General features: G+C 34.1%; 1 protein-coding gene across 1 annotated transcript in view; it reads right to left on the bottom strand.

Annotated features, from left to right (window-relative positions):
* Positions 1 to 11627: 11627 nt before the first annotated feature.
* Positions 11628 to 25575, bottom strand: part of LOC118749721 (probable cytochrome P450 313a4) — a 14168-nt gene continuing 220 nt past the window's right edge. Inside the window, exons 2-8 of the mRNA XM_036484528.1 lie at positions 25365 to 25568; positions 25119 to 25304; positions 18927 to 18996; positions 18748 to 18862; positions 18359 to 18508; positions 12238 to 12661; positions 11628 to 12168 (exon numbers count right to left, since the gene is read on the bottom strand). Of these exons, the coding sequence (XP_036340421.1) occupies positions 12008 to 12168; positions 12238 to 12661; positions 18359 to 18508; positions 18748 to 18862; positions 18927 to 18996; positions 25119 to 25304; positions 25365 to 25568 (1310 nt within the window). The 3' untranslated portion in view covers positions 11628 to 12007. The remainder of the gene's footprint in view (positions 12169 to 12237; positions 12662 to 18358; positions 18509 to 18747; positions 18863 to 18926; positions 18997 to 25118; positions 25305 to 25364; positions 25569 to 25575) is intronic.

Below are 25575 nucleotides of genomic sequence, written 5' to 3'. Positions count from 1 at the left end.
GGAGATTCGAACTTCCATCAAATTAATACTGTCAAGAAAAAGGTATACTGCATAATTCATATCCTATCAGAGGAAAAACGGTACTGTGATATTAGATAACTAACAATTATTACTACTTATGCGAACTCTATCGGACCCGAGACATGATTTGTCTGCACGGCACATCTTCCCACAAAATTTCTAAAAAAAAAGCAACATGATTTTTTGTTGTTTTTTTCTCCTTTATACCGTTATTGGTTCTTACTAACATGTGCGGTCCTTGTCTAATAGTTTCGCTGAAATTTTAATGTTAATACTATATATAGTGGTCCTCAAGCAGCGTTAGGTATTATTAAAATGTAGCCAAGTGCAGTCTTCAGGATGTCGTTTCAAATTACTCCCAGATTTCAAATTTCAAGGTTTTGAAATCCTAGGTGCTTTCGTTTTCGATCACGGCATATTTCAAGGATATTGTGCTGAGCGAGGGTGCCCAGATAGACTAAATATCAGATACTGTAACCTTGAGGATTCATGTTATATCGGTGAACAAAGTACCTGTAAATTTTTAAACCCTTTTCGCATTCTGTGCACTCCTGTAACCGGTAAATTTTGTTACCATATAACTGGTAGCTGGTAACAAAATATTGCCCCGTAAAATATGCAATGCCAGTATTTCTACAAAACTGCACAGCTGAGCTGCTGAATATTTTAACTGCATTACCAACGTAACTAGAATTTCGGCGACAAGAACTGATAACATTTTTTAGTAATAAAATTTTCCGGTTACAAAACCATCCGTAACGGCCAGAATAGACCTGATACCGGTTTTAAAATTAAAATTTCGGAAATCTTTTTACCAAATTCAGTTAATGCTTTTTTAAGTTAATGGAAAGTATTCAGCACACCAGAAATAAATATAACAAGTGAGAAAGTTTAAGTTCGGGCGGAGCCGAACATTAAATTCCCGGCGCAAGTATTCAATATATGTTTTTCACCGAAAGCTACCGCTACAAGGTAAGCCGGAGTGCATCAATTTTGAGTAAATTAGCGTCCTTAAATTTCGCAATATTGAAGTTTCAAGCATTTCTGAAATTTACCGTTATATAAAAAGCGGCCGTCCGATTTCAATAATTCTCAACGTTTTGCTTTTATGTGGCAAGCACAATAACCACACCGAGTTTGGTACAAATTGGTAGAACAGTTAACGAGTTACATATATGTGATCATAAATTAGCTTTAATATTTACCGATATATCGAAGATTTCGTATTTCCCTAAATTACCGTTATATGGGATGACGGCGTGGTTATTTTCCGATTTTAAACATTTTCGGCCATTTGGTATGCTGTACCAAGGCCAACAACTGTGCCAAGTTTGGAAGAAATTGGTGCAATGGTTACGAAGATATACACATGTTCACATAACTGGGCGTGGATACGCCCATTTTGCAAAAATTTATAATATTCTTATTTTTCGTCTAAATATCACTGTAAATATCAATTTTGAGTGAATAATCTTCAGTAGTTACTAAAATATCGCAGTTTTAGTATATCTGAAAATTACCGTTATATGGGAGGTATATGTGGTTATTGTCCGATTTTGCTCACTTTCAATACCATCCGTCCTACGCCCGAAAGAAGTGCACGAAGTTTCGTTAAGATATCTTAATTTTTACTCGAGTTATAGTGTGCACAGACGGACGGGCGGACGGACAGACAGTCACCGTTTAATCGATTTCTCTTTTCATTCTGATCATTTATGTATAATTTGTCTATATCTATTTCGATTCGTTTTGCCTGTTACAAACAACCGTTATGTGAACAAAGTGCGTTCGGGTATAACAAAAAAAAAAACATTTTAATATCAGATGAAATCTGTTTAGAAAGTCGTGGATGGAAACATAACATTGTTTTACAAATTTTTTGATACGGTCGAATCAATTATATTTAACATATGCAAATCGTTTCGTTTGAGGTCGACATAGTCTACCTGGCATGTTAAAAAGGCAGAAAATTTTCGTATCTGGCCGTTGGGTTTTTCTGATTATAAAATAAATATGTATGCAATAATATATGTATGTACAAGCATTAAATATGCAAGGGTCGTCTACCTACCCATTTGATTCTTAACCTTCAATAATTGGAGGCAAAAAACACATTTACAGCCGCACTCTGAAATTTCCATTAAGTTTGCTCTAATGGGCATTTGGCTAATGAACGAAATGCCTTAATGAATGAAACATCTCAGAGTCAAAAATTAATTGTTCCTTACTCAAGTAGCACACTGGTGTATAACTTGGTGTAGTTAATGAAAACTCAAGTTTTTTTCTATAACATTATTTAATATTTATTGTCAATTGTAAGTCAAATATGTATGTATGTATACAGTGAAATCTCTCCTAGCGGACGGACGGATTAGACGGACATCTCCCTTGGGCGGAAATTTTTTCCTATACCAAGTTTTAAGTATAAATTTCGGAACAAATTACTTTCTCTTAAGCGGACACTCTCTTGGCCGAACGCGGACAGTTATTTTGCATAAAATTGACACAAAAACCTCTATTGAGCGGACGCGAACCTCTTATCAACGGACATTAAGATTTCTTTTCATAAAAATGAAACAAACACCTCCGTTGAGCGGACGCGAACTCCTCATAGGCGGACTACTAAATGGAAAAGGGGGACTTCCCGCATAAGGTGATTTTTATGCACACATTTAGTTAGGTTTGCGTAGTGGTTTTGGTAAAAATAAAACTTACGTCAATCGACAATTTCCCAGTTTTTTATGTAATGAGTCTATGGTTTTATGTAGTTTATGGACTGAAATGTAATATTTATTTTTATTTTGTTATTACTTAACATGTACTTACGCACTTAAACGAAATATGCACTTTTGAAAAAATACATGCACATTTTTGTTTGAACGATGTAATATCAATATATTTTATTCAAATAGGAAATAGTGACCATTTAATTATATAAAACATTAAAAAGTTCTAAAATAAGCTTCCCTTCCATTGAGCGGACACCTCTCTTGGGCGGACAAAAAATGACTGACGGTGAGTGTCCGCCCAAGGGAGGTTTCACTGTATTAGGGTGGTCCAAAAATGCATGTGACAAAGTAAAGTTGTTTTTTTTATGCTCTCACCCCTAGGATTGTTCTATACCGAAAAAATATACCCTTATTTTTTATTTTGAAATCAAAAAATATTTAGAGGTCGCTCAAAGCGCCCAAAGTTTTCCATGGAAATGGTATAGAATAGTTAAAAATCAATATTTGTCTACCAGAAAACTCTGTTTATCTGCAGGAGATTCCAAGTAATAATACCCAATTGTTTGTTTAACCATTTTTTAATTGCAACTATAATTTGTAGGTCCGCCAAAAACCCCCGAAAATGCCATGGGGCGACCAATAGAAAATCGTTAGTATCAAAAAATCGTTAAAGTCTCCTGAAGAGAATCAGAGTTTTCCGATCGAAAAATATTGACTTTCAAGAATTCTATACGATTTCTACGAAAAAATTTATTTTTCCCATATAAAAATACATGGAAAACTTTGAGTACTTTAAGCGACCTCTAAATATTTTTTGATCTCAAAATAAAAAATAGGGGTATACTTTTTTTCGATGTAGTACAATCCTAGGGGGTGGGAGCATTACAATTCCGACTTTACTGTTTTTGGACCACCCTAATTATTTTTGTTAAAAATACAAAGAGTAAATGGCCTTATTCATAAAAAATAAAGTTGGTTTAAAGCATGATTCAATAATAAAAGGTTTGCTCAGAAATGTTTTCTCGCACAAAGTGCCAAAATGGCACTTTTGAAAAATAGTAATATTTCAATATATTCTTATGAAATCCTTTGCTTGTACTTCTTTTTCTCAACTAAAATTTTCTAATTTCATTAGTGTATACAACTGGTTTATCTTATTATCTCATTGGGCTTTTGTTTTAGGAATGTGTTTCTAATTTGAATGCTAAATGGGATGAATTAGAAAACATGGTACCTTTTTTGGCACTTATATTTTTCTATTTGGCAAATTTTGGCCCTTTTTTATCCTTAATACAGTGTTGCCACAAAAACATTACCAAATTCCTCAAAAACAAAAGAAAAATCCTCAAAATCCGAACAAATTACTCAAAGCTTTCTTATTTACTATTTTCAGGTACTTAGCATAAAAATTAATTACATTCTCCAATTCAATTGGTAAATTCGTTCTTGCGGTTCAAACAAAGTATAACCATTATTTTTTATGCCTTGGTTTGTATATATATTTCTGCAACAACAGCAGTGCTTAATCTGGTCCTCAAGTCTGTCCTACACATTTTTAAACTACTACCATTCGTTATCGAGATTTTGCAAGTTCAATATAAGTTAAAAATATAACGATGGAATGAAAAAAATTATCGATAACATTTTGAATATTTAGCAGCACATGCAGATGTGCTTAAGAGCGAAAAACACCGCACAAGTGGATTGACAAACCATGCGAAATATCCTTTTCCGTAAAGCAATGATGTAATAATACAAGGTGGTATCAGTTGTGTCAGCTCGATTTGACACTGCGGGAAGAAATTAATTTTATAGTACATTCGTAATGAAATAAAATAAGATAATATACCTTTTTAAGAAAACAAAATTTGTATACTGAGAAAAAATAAAAAACATTCAACTATATTATTAGGCAAAGAATTGTTTCACCTAAGGCATTCAATATGGCGGAATTAGAGCGAGAAGGGGGGTGTTTGAAGTTTTGATCAGCCGTTTTCCGATTTTCTGGCCGCCATGTTGACGTTTGATCAAACTGCTTACGTTGCGTATGATAAAATCGCCTCATTCTCAACGGAATTTTTACCGAATGAGGACGCAAGAGAGAAAAATCGAAGAAAACCAAACCCTTTTATATTGTGAACCGGAAGAAAACTAAAATTCTTTGCTTGAACGAGTCATGTTTGCATGATGTATGGCGCAATGGGAAAAGTAAGTTTGAAGAATATTTGACAAGCCGCTTATTTGGTGTATTTCGCTCTTTATAAAACTTCGGAAAGCTCTTTGTTCAAAAATTTGCAGAGCGATTTAACAACTCTCTTGTGTAAAACATGGTTGCATTTCGATGGTCCTCTGCAATAACGACACAACTCAAAATTTCATATACTTAAGTAGAGCCAATTAAAGATTTTGTGTTTCGTAATTTAGCAATATGTCTTGGAAGGAAATTATTCCGGATTATTTGCAGTCATACTGCAGGGAAAATTTGTAGGCTTTGAAATTAGGACTTTTTCTAAAGATTTAGTAAGTGTTGAACAGCAAAAATACGAAATAAGCAACTACTCGTAAGTATTTAAACGAATAAAATTCCATTTGTATTGCTGAACAACGGCACAAAACGAAAAGAGTCGTTATTTCCCATCAAAAATTTCTAAGTGCCTTCCTGATACTACGAAATCGACAACGGCACAATACGAAAAGTGTCGTTGTTTCACATAAAAGCATCACCAACCTACCGAGAGCTTTTGACTTATGCCAATATTCACGATAAATGTGAGACATGTGCTACTGTTCAGTAGCAAGGTTTGGCTACTTCGGTGTTGTGTCAAATGGCAAAACTGCGTCGATTTGCCACAGAAAAACATGGTCGTTTATTATCCTAATCCGCTATATAACTCAAAAACATGAAATTTTGAGTTGTGCCGTTATTGCAGAGGACCATCGATTTGTTATTTGCAATTATTTCAAGAGAAAATTCTTCAAAATAAAAATCCTCAAAAAATACTCAAGCGCACCCGAAAATCCTCACGTTTTGAGGAACTACCCACAAAGTGGCAACACTGATAGCTGATGCTCTTTGTGTTGCTGAGTTGTGTGGGCAGATGTTGCGTTGCTATGGCGACGCTGTAGCCAAGGAGTGTAAGGGTGCGTTCAGGCTCAGTTAGTCTAGACTTAACTTAATTTACCGTAAGAAATCATCAATATTTTGTTTTGGTATTTTCTTTTTCAGATATTTGGCAGTTTTAGAAGGAAAATGCCACATCAAGAAAATTCATGCAAAGAAATATGTTTGCGGTCATTTATTTGTGAGAATTGCAAAAACCAAAATCTGGCAAGCCTGATTCTCTCACCACTCTCAATTTCCGTAAGGCCGTAACTTAAGAATCTAAAACCTACAGGTTCTTAAGTTTCTTACGGTAAGTTAAATTTTAGCTAACCGCCAACACAGTTTCTCATATAACAGGTTGGCCAAAATATTGAGTTAAGTTTCGGAAATTAATTCTAGACTAACTGAGCTTTTCGTGTGGGCTAAACTCCGCGGATATTTAGTCCTCACAATATATTCTCTGACATGGCTTAGCCCGCTCAGCTGCTGTACACAATCTAAACTTTCATATTTTTCTGGATATTTTCTGAATTGGAGAGTACACACATAGCAAAGTGTTTCATTCTTCTGGAGGCTCATTCAGTATTGAATTCTATTTACTTCAGCATTCTTAAGTTTTCATTCATATATTTAGCACCTTGCTGTGTGAAATCACTTTTTCTCTGAAATGATTGTAGATTGAAAAAGTGATTGTAGATATAAAAAATATTAGCCTCACTGCCAAACAAAGAAAAAATAATGAAATCTTACCAGCGTTGCCAATTTTGGTATTTCACACCAAAACTGGTACTTTGAAAATGATTTGGTACATTGGTACGTTGATTTTGATTTTGGTACTTTTTCCTTAAAAGCGACAGTTAGGGAAAAAGATATTAATTATTTCCATCATATGTTTGATTTTTCTTTATTCTGTATTTATTCGTCAATCAAAAGTCAAATAATTTAAACGAGAGCTTCAATACAATTAATCATCAATTTTCGCGTTTTCGCAACTGACGATACTAAATTCTCTGACTGTTTCTTTTTTCCTCCTATTCGGCTTTGTTTACTTGGACTTGAGAAATGTCAGCGCCGCTGGGAATGCGCAATTTGATATTATATAATTATTCGGTGGTGCCGTCAATGCTACGGGAACTTTGGCCTTGTCAAATCATATATTGTTACAATTTTACACAACCAAAGCACGTTTTCTATCGAAAAATTTAATGTGTATTAAAAAATTTACTCCTTTTACGGTTTCTTTGACCCTCCTATTCGGCTTTATTTGCTTGCTTCTACTTGAGAAATATCATCGCCGACAGGACGGCGCAATCTTGTATTTTATGAATCTTGACTTTCCAATGAGTAAATATATAGAGACAGATTAGTTTTAATGGAGTGATGGACAAGTAAGAAAACTAAACTAATTTGAAGTGCAATTAATTTGTGGTTTGCGAACACACTTGACCTCGTTCAAAATTTATTGAGCTACAAAACTGCATACTCAAAAATATTCTGATCAAAAATTGGAAATTTGCATGAAAATTAATTGAATTTTCCTGAGTTTTGAACAGAGTTCAGAAATAACATTTTCATGCTTTTGGATACAGTATGGATTAGTATATTTTTATAAAATATAGCAAAAGATCCAAAAAATTTTATAAAAAAGTTAAAATTACGATTACTGTAATCGTAATCCAAGTTCGTTCGATTACTTTAATTGTAATCCTGTATTGTTTTATTTACAGGTTATACACAGTTTATTTCGAACGAATTTCTGTCATACCTTGTCAAGTTTGGTTTGCAGACAAACCGGTTTCGGAGTTGTGCCATCTTCAGTGTCATGTGTCCATGCCTGTTGTTTTGTTGTAATTTTTCTTTATCTCGTTAATTAATTTTAAGGGTTCGAATATAACATCCGATGCGGTATTTGTTTGTTCGTTTATTATCTTGCCGTCGAAGGTTTTTAGTTTGTATATTTCCATATTTTTATTTTAACATTAGTTTCTTTTATTTGTCTGTTTTTTTTTTATATAAATACATATTATCGTTAAGCGCGCATTTATATTTCGCAAATTTATAGAATAACTTCCTTTAAGATTACTCAAAGGATTATAATTAAAAAAATTTTAAATTTAAAGTTATTTTAATCATTCATCGAGCGAATTTAGATTACATTTACAGTAATTTTAATTTAAAAAAAGACGAATTTGCGTAATCGTAATCCAAGATGCCTTCGATGAGCGATTACGCAATCCTAATTTAATAATTTTTGAAATTGCGATTAAAGTAATCGCTATCCTAGATGTATAAAATCAATTCCATAGTCATGGAGGAGGGTTGCCACCTGTTTAAAAACTCAAATTCTACTTGAGTTAAGGGAATTATTTATAAGAAATTTATATAAAACAAGTAAGAGCAGCGCTGTCTTCGGCTATGCCGAAGGCTTCATACCTTTCATGAACATCTGCAAATTTTAGTTTGACAGATTACTGCTTTTGAATACATCTGCATACATCGATAGAGGAGTTACATACTTATATAAAAAATCGCATCTAAACAATCAGAGGTATGGAAGATATACTTTATATGACACCAATCTAAGTGATTTTCACCGCTATGTGATCGGTATGTAAACCGGTAACACAATTTATTGGGTTTAGTTTCCTACATAAAGGAGATATATGGCAAAAACTGGTATCTGAACAATCAGTGCTATAGGAGATAAAGCTTATACAGCATAGATTTTGACGATTTTCACAGTAGACTTTGTATTATTATTTATAAAATATGTTACGAAATTTATCGGTTTTAGCTATTCAAATAAAGAAGTTTTACAGTAAAATCCCATATCTGAACAATCAGATGTATGGAAGATATATGTTGTAGTCATCCGATCCTTGTTATTTTCACTGTAAGTATTCTGTTAATAATGAGTGAAAATGGTGCGAAATTTCATGTTCCTAGCTGCATAAATGGAGGAGTTATGATAAAAGACCTCATATCTGAACAATCAGTTGTATGGGGGCTGCAGGTTATAGTGACCCGATCTTTATTATTTTCGCGGTAAGTCTTCTGTTGATAATGAGTGAAAACAGCGCGAAATTTCATGGTCCTAGCTACATAAATGGATGAATTATAACGAAAAATCTCATATCTGAACAATCAGTTGTATGGGAGCTATAGGTTATAGTTACCCGATCTTTTTAATTTTCACTGTAAGTTTTCTGTAGATAATTATTGAAAACAGTGCGGAATTTCATGTTCCTAGCTATATAAATGGAGGAGTTATAACGCAAAATTTTATATCTGAACAATCAGTTGTATGGGAGCTATAGGTTATAGTGATCCGATCTTTGTAATTTTCACTATAAGTATTCTGTTGATAATGGGTGCAAGTATTGCAAAATTTCATGTTCTTAGCTGCATAAATGGCGAAGTTATAATGAAAAATCTCATATCTGAACAATCAGTTGTATGGGAGCTATATGTTATAGTAGTCCGATTCTTCCGGTTCCGACAAATGATTAATACATTATAAAAATACACCCACCTTCCAAATTTCATCCGGATATCTCGAAAACTGAGAGACTAGATTGCATACAAACAGACAGACAGACGGACAGACGGACAGACGGACAGACGGACAGACGGACAGACGGACAGACGGACATGGCTAAATCAACTCAGCTCGACGTTCTGATCATATAAGTATACATTTTCATGGGTCTATCTCTTTTTGTTCTGGTACTTACAAACATCGGACCAAAGTTATAATACCATTTCATGCTCATGAAAGGTATAAATATGGGTGTCAGACGAAAGATGCCTAAAAAGGTTGTAGCTTTAAAAAGTCAAAATAAATTAATTATACGCCAGCTTTCTGTAAAACTAAAATAAAATTATAGTTAAAAAACTAAAAATACGCTTTTATTACAAGAACTAAAAAGTATAATATAATTTATATATATAGCGATTCCGTTTAAGAAGAATAGGAAGTTACCTTACTTGATTTAATTTAACTTTTTTAAATTAGCTAAAAATAGGATTAAAGTGATTGGCCCGCAGTCATAGTCAAAATAAAGTCCACTGTAAAGTTAGTTGTAATGTGTAAAGTTAGTTAATTTTCAATGGGATATCTGTAAAAATAAACTGCAACAAACTTTACAGTGGACTTTATTTTGACTATGACTACGAGCCAATCACTTAATCATATTTTTAGCTAATTTAAAAAAGTTACATTAAATAAGGTTAGGTAACTTCCTATTCTTCTTAAACGGAACGGCTATATATATAAATTATTTTATACCTTTTAGTTCTTGTTGTAATAAAAGCGTGTTTTTAGTTTTTTAACTATAATTTTATTTTCTACCTTTTAGTCTTTTGAAATCTTGCAATTAATATTATACTGTCTGTATATTTCTCATTCTGTCCATTTCTTTCAATGCATCGTTATTGCATGGCTTCTTTCCAGTCAGTTTCGAGTTATCCAATTCCTCTATCTGAAGTGCTTCTAGCGATCTTACTCTGCTATAAACCATATCGGAGCACAGATGCAGATTTTTTAATTATATAGACTCACGCGCTATATAACTGCCAAAATTGTTTGTGTGGTTATTTCTTTTCATGTAAGAAATGAACATTCTAAATGTGAACTTAATCGGATCATAAATGCGGGTTTTACAAATATCTCGACTCCTGCGCCACCTAGCGGATTAAGTCGTCCTTTGTGTTGCATTGTCCTCGAATTCTGAGCTAAGTTGGAGATCTCAAGTCTGTAGCTCATCGGGAAGTTTGTTAAATATTGATTGCAAAGTTCCAGGACATACATACATACATACATACATGCATAAAAGTAAAGCTAAATAAAAGCTCGTAAAAAGAAAGATTATCAAGAAACCTTCAGACTAAACATTCAGAATATTACTGAGGTGTTTTACAATGGTTTCCAACCGTTCAAAAATTAAATTCAATTAACTTAAATGAATTACTACAACATTCGTAATATGTGTCACAATGTGGGTGTCAGACAAAAGGTTAAATTCAAACTATTCAATAATTTCGATGAACTATTACAATATGGGCTTCATTTCTAAACTATGTACATATTAGGGGGTTGTCACCTGTTTTAAATCTCGAATTGAATTCAGGGGAAAGGTTTATTGAAAAACTATCACAAGAGAGGGGTTTAAACTTTAGTTTGAAAATATTTTGAAGATGGTTAAAAAAATTTAAAATCTCCTGTTTTTGGCATAAGTATGGATGTCGAGTTTTATTGAAAGAAATTACACGCAGAAATTTCATACACTCAGCGGAGCGGATGAGAGCGCTCTAGTTTTTTTATAAAAATATTCATACAACATATTCATACAACAAAAAACAAAAAAAAACAAGAATCTTTAGACTTTGTACGAAACTCAGGAAAATTCAATTGAATACAAGTTTGCATTGCTATATACATAACTTAGAGCCAGCTTGAAGTCGGTAAAAAATCGTGTCTTCTTTAAGCAGCCATGACTTGCATTCTTTGTTTAAAATCCGTTCGTTATTCAAACAGCAATTTCATTTTTGATCTTATTGTGTAATCCACTCGCATTAACTGGGACACAATTACAAATTTTATTTACATCTACACTCAAGAACTTACACATTCAAAACAAAACAATCAACATTATCAGCTGATTCAACGATGCTGACAAAATTTTGTAACAAAGAGCTGTATGCTTGGCGCTACATCATTACGCACCTTGTATATAACTAATGAAACAGTCTGCAGGAAATCGCAGTTGCTAACAATGTCGATTAGTAAATAGATTTTGCAACTATACATATTTTTAGAGTTCTAAATTCTTTTAACGAGATGTTGAAATTTTTTCTTGCCAAAAACTGGGATAATTTGCGTCCCGGCATGTGTTGTACAGGGCCCGGGACGGTCCCGCCGAAAACGGGACGGCAACCGTGGTCTGCAGGTATGATGGAGTCTTATTGAAATGGATTTATATGAGATGATTGACACATCGTTGGGAAAAAAATAGTTCGCTTATAAATATAATTGTGCTTGTATTGAAATAAACTTTACAAACTGTAGTTCCATTAGAAAATAACATCTTATTTACTATTTTAATCCTTATATCACGAATGCACACTATCCGCCTCAATTTCCATATGCAAATTATTAAGCTCTGACCTCTATACTTAATAGTGGCTCCTCTTTATAGGTCAACGTAACTTTTGGTATGAAAACGATATCAGCATATTTAAAAGTTGTTGAGAATTTAAGACTGCGGAGTAAAGTTATCAACAACACGCGCAATGTTAATTCTGCGTAACGGAAACCTTTAATGCGAACAGAAAACAAATTTGGTTTGATTACTGATTGATTTTCATAGCTTCTAGTTAACTTGCCTATGCAATTGCGCGGTCCTTTTGAGAAAGCCATATACGCACACGGATGACGCTTTGCAATATTCTCGGGTAGGAAGTTGTCGGGGTTGAAACGGGCTGCTTCCGGGCCCCAAAGCTCTTTGCGCCTATGCAATTCGTAAATTGGCATGATGACTTGCATTTCCTTGGGAATGGTTACACCGGGCCGCAGTTCGGTTTCATTTATAGCTTGTCGTCCAATGTAAGGTATTGGTGGAGCTAGTCGCAATGCCTCTGCTATGACCATATCCAGGTACGGGAACTTTTTCATATCGTCGTATTCCACTGAAGTGATTCCGTCTGGAAATACAGAACGAACTTCTTCAAATGCACGTTCCTGAATTTCCGGATGCATCGCCAGCAACACAATCGTCGAGTACAGCGCAATAGCTGACGTCTCGTAGGACTGCAAAAATAGTTAAAGTTACGCAAGTCATGTGTGCTTAAGCGAAATTAATTTTGTCGATTTAAATGGCATTGCGCTATTATATACATATGTACCCTCTATGTATTACTCTATTAGTTGATATTTTTTGAAATCTTTGACTTTCTTTAACAAATTGTTGATTTATTTTGATCTCTTTGGTAAAATTTTTACACGTATATATAAACAATACCTAAGGTACAAGTTTTACCTTAGCACTTACAAGTTATTTTTTTCTTTTAATAACCTTTATATTTGTAGTTAATAGCCACTTCCGTTAACACTTAAATGCATACTTTTTTATTTTGGTATTTATGGGTTTTTTTTTCAAAGTTTAAGTACTTGTTTGCTTACGAATTGTTCGGGCCAGCAAAGCAACAACCATATTGCTATCGCACCTGAAAGACTTGTCACGAAAATAGTACCTAAGAAAAAGTGCGAGTATTCCAGCAACACCGATTGAATTGGTATACAGTTATTCGTATGGTAATTTCATATTCTAGCAATGCACCTTTGCTCATATACCTAACTGAATCAGACTTCAGCTAGTTTTTGTGTCGCTTGTTGAATCGCAGAAGCCCAATAAAGGCAAATTAAATATTTTTGAAATGAAGAAGTCGAGACGAATCGATTGGTACCAAATTTACTTTATTTAGACTGAAGGCTCTTTCGGTATTTAGACAAGCCTTTTATTTTTGCCGGAAATAATAAAAGTCACTTTTTAACCGCTATTATTTCACTGAAAAAATAAAAGTCAACTTTTTTTCAAAAAGTTAGGAAAATAAAGCGCACGAGGGATTCTTATTGAGAATATCCTGAGGACCTCAAGAACTTTGAAAAATCTTGTCTACAACAATATTTTGTCCTTGACTTTTATATTTTTTAAAAATATCTATATTTCTCGACCAACAACGCCCTCAATGCAGCGGCAAGGAAGAAGCTACTCAAAAATTTTTTCCACACAACCTCAGAGGTTTTATTTTCATGTGGTTTCACCAGTAGTCCTAATCCACACATATGCAGTTATTTTCACCAAAATAAAAGTCTTTAGAATCAGAGAAAAGTCGTATTGATAACAGGACAAAACCTTTTTGCTAATTATAGTTTCAACTGACTGAAAATAGTTATTCATGGGCTCGGCCTATTGGTGAACGAACCCACAGTTCAAAACACACGCCAAAAACAACGACCTGCGAGATACTGTGAAAGTTTAAGTGTTTAAGTAGCTTTCCCCTTGCCGCTGCATTGAGCGCGTTGTGGATCGAGATCTACACGTCGTACACATATAAATAATGCCTTTAATGGAAATTTTGTCCTCTACAACTTTGCCATTTAAATGAGCCACTTATTTCAAATACAAGTTTCTCAAAATTGGAAAAAACCGCGCCATTATATGCATTTTTTGCATATTATTAGCAATAAGTAATAGCTTAAAAAATGATAGGCACATGAAAATTGTAGGGAATCGAATTCTCTACAAATGTGCTCTACCTTTTTTCTCGAGAAATGCAAAATTCGCGCGCAAATCGTAAAAACAACAAAATCCAAGATCGCTGACTTTTCCCATATCGCAATTGGGGGAAAAATTTTAATTTTGTGTTCACCTAACTGCGTCAAAAAATTTCTTCCTGGAATTTTTTCGTTGAAAAAATCTAAAGTGGTCGGTCTAAAACGATTCGTTTGGTTTGTGCTCGGCTGCCGTTGAAACGTATCGTGTATTGTCAGCGCTTGGGAACATTATCGAAAAAGGAACACAAACTTTTCGTACTTGTTGTGGTGATGGGTAGTGATGTGTTCGCTTTGTTTTCGTACTCTGCCCGTAGGTCAAGACGAAGGCGCTGGACTCATCCTTTTTTCTCTTTTTATTTAGGTTGCGGGGCGAAAGTCTTTCAAACATCCCATTTGTAGGAGGTTTTCCAAAAGATTCAGCAACTGCTGGCGAAGGGACGCTATAGATTTCAGTGGATCCTTCAAGCGGATATGTCTGAGTGGTCCCACTGCAGCTCTCACTCTTTCTGCCGTAACCCAAAGCTGTATACGGGTTAGCTGGCGAATTTAGGATCTCACATTGCCCAGGGTGGTTGAATGCGGACGCGAAAGAAGGAATTGAGGAGAGTTAATCAACTACAACTGCATGACCAGAAGACACAAGACATTGGGTAAGTGACTTACGGAAACCCCTACATACCAAATGTACACTGGGGGGAAAAAATTTTAGAATTAGAAATAAACGTGCTAAATTAAAAAAAAATACGTGAGAATGTAACGAAGGAGGCGAAGATAAATGTCACTTTGACAGTTGTAAAATTTGGACTTCGCACAAGTGCCTCTGTTACAAAGCGCGTATCTCGTGTAGTGCCTTAGCTCAGTGCTGGCACCGAACTCGCAATAGTGTCAACGTGCGAAAATTCACTGAGTTATCCTGCAGTATTTAATAGCCCAATTCTGTCAGTATCGGTGACAAACATTTTTTTTACTGACAGATTTAAACTTTTTCATATATGCTTCTGTAAAAAAAACGGTAACAAGAATTTGTCAATGATGCAGAATAGCGCCGTAAGACTCTAGAAATGCAAATAGATCTCTATAAGATGTAGCTTTAAATTTGGTATGGAGGTGTATCTGGGAGCGAATTAGCGATATACTTAAAGAATCTTATTTTGTTATGCATTCGTAACGGCGATATGGATGTACATTACGGCTGTGCGATTATTCGATTACTTGAGCAAGCTGGTTAATCAGTTATTCGGTTAATCAATCACTCGAGTAATCAAGATTTTTATTACTCAAAACGATGATTAATCGAGTTATTTGAAATATGATTACAAAAAAAAATTTAATTTGCTCGTTAAAAAGAGTTTTCTTGGGAAAATTCTTATTTTCTTTTTTATATTCTGTATATCGAGGGCTTATATTCAATACCCTCTATCTGCAAAAACTCAATTTTTCAGGAGAGCAAAAAAACTGTTTTGGCAGCTGTTTTTAAAAGTGTTAATAATTTTAAGTACACACACATGTCTTAAATATTCACACAATATACTAAAACTAGTTTTTTACTTTTAATTCATTTAATTTTAGTTTAAAGATCAGATAGAGGTTATTGCAATTCGAATTATAACTATTTATATAGAAAAATTTGCTGATAGAGGGTTTTGCAGAATAATGAAAATGTCAGTTCTTTAGACGTAAATACTATGTTAAACTAAGATTTTAATGCGTTTAATGTGTTTTTGTGTCAAAAGAGTATTTCACGTGATTTCGAAATTATATGAGAATCATTAGCACTGTTAAAAGAGGCTTCGCTGGCTGGTTTACTGTCCGTTCAGATGAGGAAATTTCCTTCGTTTATAGAGGCGAAACGTACAGCTGATTCGGCTGTAAATGCCGAGCAGTACGGGGGAAAAGCACTGAAGACAATTGTAACACCCAGCCCCAGGTAATTTATGAGTATCAAACTGGGCAAATGCCCTTGCGGTAGAGTTTTTACTTTAGTAAGCATCGGATGATGTCGAATTCTTTGATGTAGCTTAATATACGAAATAAAGGTGATTGCTTGCTACATGAGTTTTTTTGTTGAAAGCAGGATTCGACGTGAGAGACAGCTTTTATTGGCGAGGGGGGAAATGCACGGATGCTTTTTCTCCTCTGCTACATAGTAAGGTGTTTCTAGCAATTTAAGATGTTTTTTTGCGCAGTGTCCATAAATTACGAGCCCAAAGTCAACTTTTACATAATGACAGTTCTGCTTAAAAGTAGGTTTATTGTAAGAAATCATTCCAAATATTTTCAATGTATCAGTATAGGGGAGGGGTGTTAGACAAGGAGAGGGTTGGATGTATGTATTTATTTGTATTTTCTGCATATGTGAAAAAATTACTTTTTCAGCTTAAATCTGAGCTCCTGAAGATTTGGACCAATTGATTAGATCGTTTAGTATGTTAGAAAAAATAATTTTTACTTGCGTCAAGTCCTTAGTCTTAGAAAAAATTAAAATATCATTAGCGTATTTAGTTTGGCAATAGGAATAATAATAGCAGTTTCCCACTCTTGATGATATAACCCTTGAAATAAAATGTAGTTATGGAGTTTAATGACTCTATGTTTGATGGGATACGGATGATTTTTTAGAACGGGGTACGGGAGTTTGTCTGCACCAGGGCTTTTGCCTGTCATCGAAGAGATGGTTGGTCAAACTCTTAAATAGATATGAGTAAGAGAAAATTGTGAGAATCTTCGGACCAAGTGGAGGCAAATAAACATATACACATCGCTCATTTACTTTAGTAGTGTCATAATCCAAAAAATACAAATTTTGAGTTGAGTATGCAGAAATTATCGCTACGTCGTCTTCTATTTCGTGTAAAAATATCAAAGCTGTATCGATTAAGCCCTGTATGCAGCTCTCAAGAAAACAGCCAAGAAAAAATTGCCATTATTTCGCGTGTGTGTCCAAGGAATTTTGACATTTTTTGATACTTCACAGCCTGTTGCCTCACTCTTTCCTCAAGAAATAATGGAGCGGGCATATATTTCTGTTGCAAAACTGGGTTGCCTTATGCTCTTTCTTCACAAAAAACTTTAGAAAACCGTAGTAGAAAGCATAGTAAATTTCTTAAGAACTGCGTACTGCCTTAAGGAAATTTGACTCAAGAAAATTTCTTAGCCATTTCTTGTACGCCATTTTATATGGAGTTTTTGCTTTTCTTGAGAGCTGCATACAGGCCTTTGCCAGAATCTCACTAGAATAAAATATGTATTCATTTTTAGTATCGGCGTATATGTAAATTCAAAACTTTAAAACCGTCTTTCTCGAGTTTTGATTTTTTGAGTTATGAAATTATTGTAGTAAATGAGCGGACATGTATATACCTGTAAGCTACCGGCCAAACCCGATCTTAGAATAAACTATTTTTGTAACTCTCATCATCAGTCCAACTGAAGCTACGCAGTCCACAAGATTTGGTTTCGGTTGGACATCGCGTTAGGTGGAACAAGTTTAGCCTGGGCAAAACTAGTTTGACCTAAGATCGGATTTTACCGGAACATATACATACATGCATCGGCACATGTAACTAACCCAGTCTTTATTTGACCTGCCACAAAAAATGGTAATGAACACGATTTTCCAGCAAAATTGTGTAGATAGAGGATTTTGCTTTTGTAACAAAATGTTATTGCAGATAGTGGATTTTTCAAAATGAGAATATAATACCATAAAAGCAAAATTTTAAGTTTGGCATTATTGTCATGGCTGAAGGATAAATAAGAGCTCACGTTACCATCAAAAACTCATTTTCATCAAAATTGTAGATAGAGGGTATTGAATATAAGCCCTCGATATGAAAAAAATATTTCATTTTACTTGATAAAAACAGAAATGTTAGTATAAATGAGTATCAAGGAACTTCAACTGGTTTATATGTAAAGAGTACTTTGAAATGTTGTTTACCCATTTTACTCAGAATGTTGATTAATCATAAAGCAAATTTCTCAAATATTTTTGTTTTAGGTTAATCAAGATCTTGATTACTAGAGTAACTGAACTTTTTAGTAATCATAATTTCCAATTAATCGAATAATTGAGTTATTTACTTTATGATTGATTAAAATTTTGAATAATCAGTTAATCGCACAGCTCTAATATATGTACATCTATCTAAAAAGCCTTTTAATTTTTACCGCGGCAATCATTGTAAAACTCTCGATTTCCACATCGTTGGCATCGAATAGTCCTTGTTCCATAGCTTTTAGCGTCAAATTAATTAGCGTTTGCTGACCGTCTTCGTATTCATCTGACTCGGCTTTTAGAGAGAGATTTTCCTTAATCAACTGCAAATTAATGAAGTGAATATTTACTTGTGATTTATGCAATCGATGAGTTCATTTTATTCTAACTAGGGGCCAGTTGCTCAATGTCTCGTTAACAGTAACTGCTGGTTACACATGGTTATCGGCGTGATCGAATCGATAATATAAACAGGAAGTGGAAAACGTCGATAACGACGTTTAGCCTGTAGTAAGTGTTAACCAGACATTGAGAAACTGGCCCTAAGTGTTTTTGTACTTACATCGCGTACTAACTCTCTTAAATATTTAAGTGTTTTTTTGTACTCTGGCGTTAAAGTTAGAAATCCTAAACCCACCGAGGAGTAAACTGAATTCTGTGCCATGCGATGAACTAGACTATGTGATGTCGTAATTAGCAGGAATCGAATTGTAGGTACTTGAATGCTGATAGTTTACTTACATGTTAAATGCATTCATAACCTCCTTGTACTTATCACTTCCTTCATCAATTTTGGTGCCCATTATAGTCACTGTAATTTCATAAAGCAAATAACGGGTGATTTTTTAAGAGCTTGATAACTTTTTTTTTAAAAAAAAACGCATAAAATTTGCAAAATCTCATCGGTTCTTTATTTGAAACGTTAGATTGGTCCATGACATTTACTTTTTGAAGATAATTTCATTTAAATGTTGACCGCGGCTGCGTCTTAGGTGGTCCATTCGGAAAGTCCAATTTTGGGCAACTTTTTCGAGCATTTCGGCCGGAATAGCCCGAATTTCTTCGGAAATGTTGTCTTCCAAAGCTGGAATAGTTGCTGGCTTATTTCTGTAGACTTTAGACTTGACGTAGCCCCACAAAAAATAGTCTAAAGGCGTCAAATCGCATGATCTTGGTGGCCAACTTACCGGTCCATTTCTTGAGATGAATTGTTCTCCGAAGTTTTCCCTCAAAATGGCCATAGAATCGCGAGCTGTGTGGCATGTAGCGCCATCTTGTTGAAACCACATGTCAACCAAGTTCAGTTCTTCCATTTTTGGCAACAAAAAGTTTGTTAGCATCGAACGATAGCGATCGCCATTCACCGTAACGTTGCGTCCAACAGCATCTTTGAAAAAATACGGTCCAATGATTCCACCAGCGTACAAACCACACCAAACAGTGCATTTTTCGGGATGCATGGGCAGTTCTTGAACGGCTTCTGGTTGCTCTTCACTCCAAATGCGGCAATTTTGCTTATTTACGAAGCCATTCAACCAGAAATGAGCCTCATCGCTGAACAAAATTTGTCGATAAAAAAGCGGATTTTCTGCCAACTTTTCTAGGGCCCATTCACTGAAAATTCGACGTTGTGGCAGATCGTTCGGCTTCAGTTCTTGCACGAGCTGTATTTTATACGGTTTTACACCAAGATCTTTGCGTAAAATCTTCCATGTGGTCGAATAACACAAACCCAATTGCTGCGAACGGCGACGAATCGACATTTCACGGTCTTCAGCAACACTCTCAGAAACAGACGCAATTTTCTCTTCTGTACGCACTGTACGCATTCGTGTGGTTGGTTTAATGTCCAATAAAGTAAACTGAGTGCGAAACTTGGTCACAATCGCATTAATTGTTTGCTCACTTGGTCGATTATGTAGACCATAAATCGGACGTAAAGCGCGAAACACATTTCGAACCGAACACTGATTTTGGTAATAAAATTCAATGATTTGCAAGCGTTGCTCGTTAGTAAGTCTATTCATGATGAAATGTCAAAGCATACTGAGCATCTTTCTCTTTGACACCATGTCTGAAATCCCACGTGATCTGTCAAATACTAATGCATGAAAATCCTAACCTCAAAAAAATCACCCGTTACATACATATGTATTTATGTAAATATTACGGATATTCATCATTATGATACTTTGATATGCAGTTACTTTTGATGTTGTTTTTCCCATGTTAACACCAAAAGAAAAACAATTAAGCGATAACTGTGTCAGATTAACGAGCTATATTTTAATTAGTCACTTTTTTTAACAAGGCATCGGAGAAAAGTACATCGACGCTAAAATAAGAGAAACATCGATGGTTTCCGATGTTTTGCAATTTGTTAATTTCTAGTTAAATTTAAAGGAATATTGAATACTCGAATAATAATGAATGTATTTTCCTGTATTTTATTATCCTTTCTATAATCTTTCTATTATTAGAATCAAAATGCATACCAGCGTAATGTCATTCGGGCCTAAAGATCCTAGACCTGATTTTGTTGAAATTCTAAGGGGTGTTTGGTTCTACTTTAACGGCTAGGTTATTAGCATTCAGAATGAATCCAACAATTTTATTGAGCTTGGGCTGGTTTTTTATGAAAACTGTTGTGGAAAAGCAACAATAATTTACAAAGGTAAGAAGATATAGCTGCTATTTGGGAGATCACCACATCTACCAATCAGACTTTTTCAACCGTGGTCACTGAGGAGATGTGGTGATCTCCGAAATAGCAACTATAACTTCTACCTTTTGTAAATTATTGTTGATTTTCCATAACATTATTCATAAGAAATGGCCACAAACTCAATAAAACTGTTAAATATAATTTTCATAAGGCCATAAATTACAAAAAAAAATCTGAATGAATAATAAATTTAAGGTCAGTCAAACATACCGAAAGCAAGTCGGAGAGTCTCCTTAATGTCGATGTTTAAAACATCGGTACAACTTCCATCGATGTATCGTCAATTTCGCGATGTTAGTAAATTGTAGGCATCGATGGCAAACATCGAAAATTTAACCGATATTATCGATGTTTCGAAAACATCGATGCATCGTTTGCATCCCTATGTATGGCTGACTTCCGAAACGTATCAATACAATGTTGGAATACTGTTATACTTCCGATATCAAACTGTTTTTATATGCAGGCTTGCGACACATTGCAACTATGTATATACATACATTGCATATTTTAAATATTTAATACAGCAATGAACAAGTTTTCTGTATTTTCCATTTTTTAAACACCAATGGTAACCAATAACAAACCAAGCATCAACTTTGTTTCTGATGCGCTGATTGCTCTAGCGATGGGTGCCGGTAACTTTTCGGATGCGTTTTGGAAAGTATGCATTGCCAATAGTATGTCGTTCGGCGTTATGGAATGTTATATTTTGTAAGTATGCAAATCAATTAACGGTTTGGAAGTCAGCATATTTTCACACCTTTTTTATATTCTTTACTATGAGAATATTGTATTACTATTTGTCCAAGAAATTATATAAATGTTTAACTCTTTCACTACCACTGTAATCATGCATCCAGGGGGAAATTTAAAAAATCGACAAAAGTGCAATTCCCACTCTATTCGAATAAGATAACGCCCCATTGGTAGTCATAAGTATTTTCTTTTCACAATCAGCTATTTTGGGCTCGTTTAATGAGCGCATAATTTTTATAGCACTTAATTGGTATCAACCACTTTATTTCTATCAAACTTGGTTCAATTATATCATTGAGTCTAACTCAGCGCTTAAATCGGGAAAATACCCCTGCTTATCATGCAAAGGTAGTTAAAACAAGTAAGAGCAGCGCTGTTTTCGGCTATGCCGAAGGCTTCATACCTTTCATGAACATCTGCAAATTTTACTTTGACAGATTATTGCTTTTGAATACATCTGCATACATCGGTAGAGGAGTTACATACCTATATAAAAAATCGCATCTAAACAATCAGAGGTTTGGAAGATATACCTAATATTAGCACCAATCTAAGTGATTTTCACTGCTATGTGATCGGTATGTAAACCGGTAACACAATTTATTGGGTTTAGTTTCCTACATAAAGGAGATATATCGCAAAAACTGGTATCTGAACAATCAGTGGTATAGGAGATAAAGCTTATACAGCATAGATTTGGACGATTTTCTCAGTAGAATTTGTATTATTCTTTATAAAATATCTTACGAAATTTATCGGGTTTAGCTGTTCAAATAAAGGAGTTTTACAGTAAAATCCCATATCTGAACAATCAGATGTATGGAAGATACATATATGTTATAGTCCCCGATCCTTGTTATTTTCACTGTAAGTATTCTGTTAATAATGAGTGAAAATGGTGCGAAATTTCATGTTCCTAGCTGCATAAATGGAGGAGTTATGATAAAAGACCTCATATCTGAACAATCAGTTGTATGGGGCTGCAGGCTATAGTTACCCCAGCTTTTTAATTTTCACTGTAAGTCTTCTGTTGGTAATTATTGAAAACAGTGCGGAATTTCATGTTCCTAGCTATATAAATGGAGGAGTTATAACGAAAAATCTCATATCTGAACAATCAGTTGTATGGGAGCTATATGTTATAGTAGTCCGATTCTTCCGGTTCCGCCAAATGATTAATACATTATAAAAATACACCCACCTACCAAATTTTATCCGGATATCTCGAAAACTGAGAAACTAGATTGCATACAAACAGACGGACAGACGGACATGGCTAAATCGACTCAGCTCGACGTTCTGATCATATAAGTATACATTTTAATGGGTCTATCTCTTTTTATTCTGGTACTTTCAAACATCGGACCAAAGTTATAATACCATTTCATGCTCATGAAAGTTATAAAAATAGCAACGATAATATGTGATACCTGCGCCGGGTATATGAAGTTCGGTTTCGCCCAAACTCATACTTCTATACTTGTTTTTAATTATTTTCCTTTATAAAAGGTACATAAGTTTACGACTTAAAATAGTTATTTTTGTTAACAGCAATGAAATAAGACTGTATTAGGTTATTGTTCATTTTAAAAGAATAAAATATATTTACAATAAACAACTAAATCTTTTAACAATAAAAAATTACGAGAAACAGGTTAATAGAAAATGTGCTAAGTCCCCATTGAAAGAAGAAAATCATAAAGAGAAAATGTGCCAAAAGAGCCTATAAGTCTGCAACAGCTTTATTATGAAATCGACCGATTATTGGTACTGAAGCAAGACGAACTAAGGAAGAAAACTAAGTTTACAGATTAGGAAAATATTAACAATAAAAAAATTTAGATGGTTTTTTGTCCCGCCTGAAAAATTAAAAAAAAAAATGGACTTAGCACGTTTGCGAACTAAGCCAACGATATGTATATTGATTCTTTCAAAAATGAGTTAGATTCATGTAAAACGTTAACATAAATTATTTCCATACTTAGTTTGCACAGCAAAATAAAATTATTTAAATTTTTAACAAAAATTTGTTTTAACAGTAAAACATATGTAACAATGTAAAAACTTGTACATATGTATATGTTCGTACAGTGCTTACGGCAGTATTCGTTATTTAGTGTTTTCACGATATTCAAAACGTTTTCCATTAAAAATCTTTATCGGTAATTTATATTTTAAATGTGTATATGTACATAGCTCATTCTACTACAAAAAAACTTGCACGGTTCACGGGATGCAAGGCCTGCAAGCAGAGACATAACTAGTATAATAGAAAATAATAAAAGTTAATCAATAATCATTATATTAAGATAAATATATTTCGAGTCATCTATAATTATTATTCAAGGGCTTATTTATAAAAGTCCTTTAATGATAATTATCAGAGAGATAAATATTTTAAGTCTTCAAAGACACCTATTTTAAGACTTATATTATAAAAGATTTTTCATAATAATTATCATTGAGATAAGTATTTTTAAGTCTTCAAAGACTTTTATTTAATGACTTACATTATAAAAGTCTTTCCATAACAATTATGAGTGCGAACAAATTTGTTAAGTCTTAACAGACGGGACTTGTTCAGAAGCATTTCAGGAATAGTTGGGGCCAGTTCGGGGTAAGGTGGGGATCAGTTCGGGACTAGTTGAGGATAGTTTGGGCCCAGTTGGGACCCGTTCGGGACTATATACAAAATTTTTTCGCACTAATAATTATTATCAAAAGACTTTTGTCTCAAAATAAAAGTCTTTGAAGACTTAAAAATATTTATCTCAATGATAATTATTATGACAAGACTTTTATAATATAAGTCTCAAAATAAAAGTCTTTGAAGACTTAAAAATATTTATCTCGCTGATTATTATTATGAAAAAACTTTTGTTATATAAGTCTTTGAATAATAGTTATCGATATATATATTAAAAAAATATATAAAAAATATTTTTTCACGCATAATTATTATCAAAAGACTTTTATAATTATTACGAAAATTTCGATGACTTCTTTAAAACTCCACCATGAAATAATTATTATTTTGGGTCACTGCCTGCAAGGCTTTCACATAGCAAAACAGGTTTTTACCGTCCAATTCGTGCACCGTTAAGAGCTTGATATTTTAAATTTACGAACATGTTTATACAAAATGGCCCCCTAACTTCCAAATTTTTACCTAGATATTCGAAAAATTCTTGCCTGATAATTCCGCTTATGTGTTTTTGTACAACATAAAACATACCTCTATTGGTTGCAATAATTTTAAGCTATAATAAAAAATTGTTTAGTAAGTTATTGGTTTTGAATTTTTTTTTGTGTATAGCTCACTTTTTTTAGCAACGTTTGCGCTTAACTTCTGCGCCTTCTGAACCACTTACCCATTGATAAGCCAACTTCGTATTAAGTTGTAAGTCTTTTAAATTAAAGCGTAAGGCCTTATATTGTAACAAACTCACGAATGCTCAGTTGTAAGCCATAAGCTTTGATAACACCGTAGACATCCTGTTCACCGCGACCAGCCATAGCGATTAACTTCTGCTTCACATTTTTTGCATTGTCGTTGAATAACGGGAAAAAACTCATGAGATTGTTGTGGCCAAGAAAAGGACTTATCGCTTTGCGATCTGGTTTCCATTTATTCACTGTGCGTACGAAAAATTTATATAAAACATATAGACATATGTGTTATCACACTTGTTCACCTGGATTCACAATAAGCCCGTTAATGACACCGTTATTAAAGTGAGCATACAAGTCTCTGGCTTTGTTGAGAAATTCGGGTGAAGATGTGACATGTTTAATCACTTCCGGCTCGACAGTAATTATAATCGGAGTTGTAGTCACCCACACACAACCGGTTAAACTTTTTATTTCATCGAAACCACGGCTTACAGTGCTATAAACTTCTGCAAT

This window comes from Rhagoletis pomonella, unplaced genomic scaffold (assembly GCF_013731165.1).
Source record: "Rhagoletis pomonella isolate Grant_MI unplaced genomic scaffold, Rhpom_1.0 Rhpom_scaffold_00001, whole genome shotgun sequence".
In the NCBI taxonomy this organism is placed as follows: domain Eukaryota; kingdom Metazoa; phylum Arthropoda; class Insecta; order Diptera; family Tephritidae; genus Rhagoletis; species Rhagoletis pomonella.
This window is presented reverse-complemented; position numbering and strand designations above follow the sequence as displayed.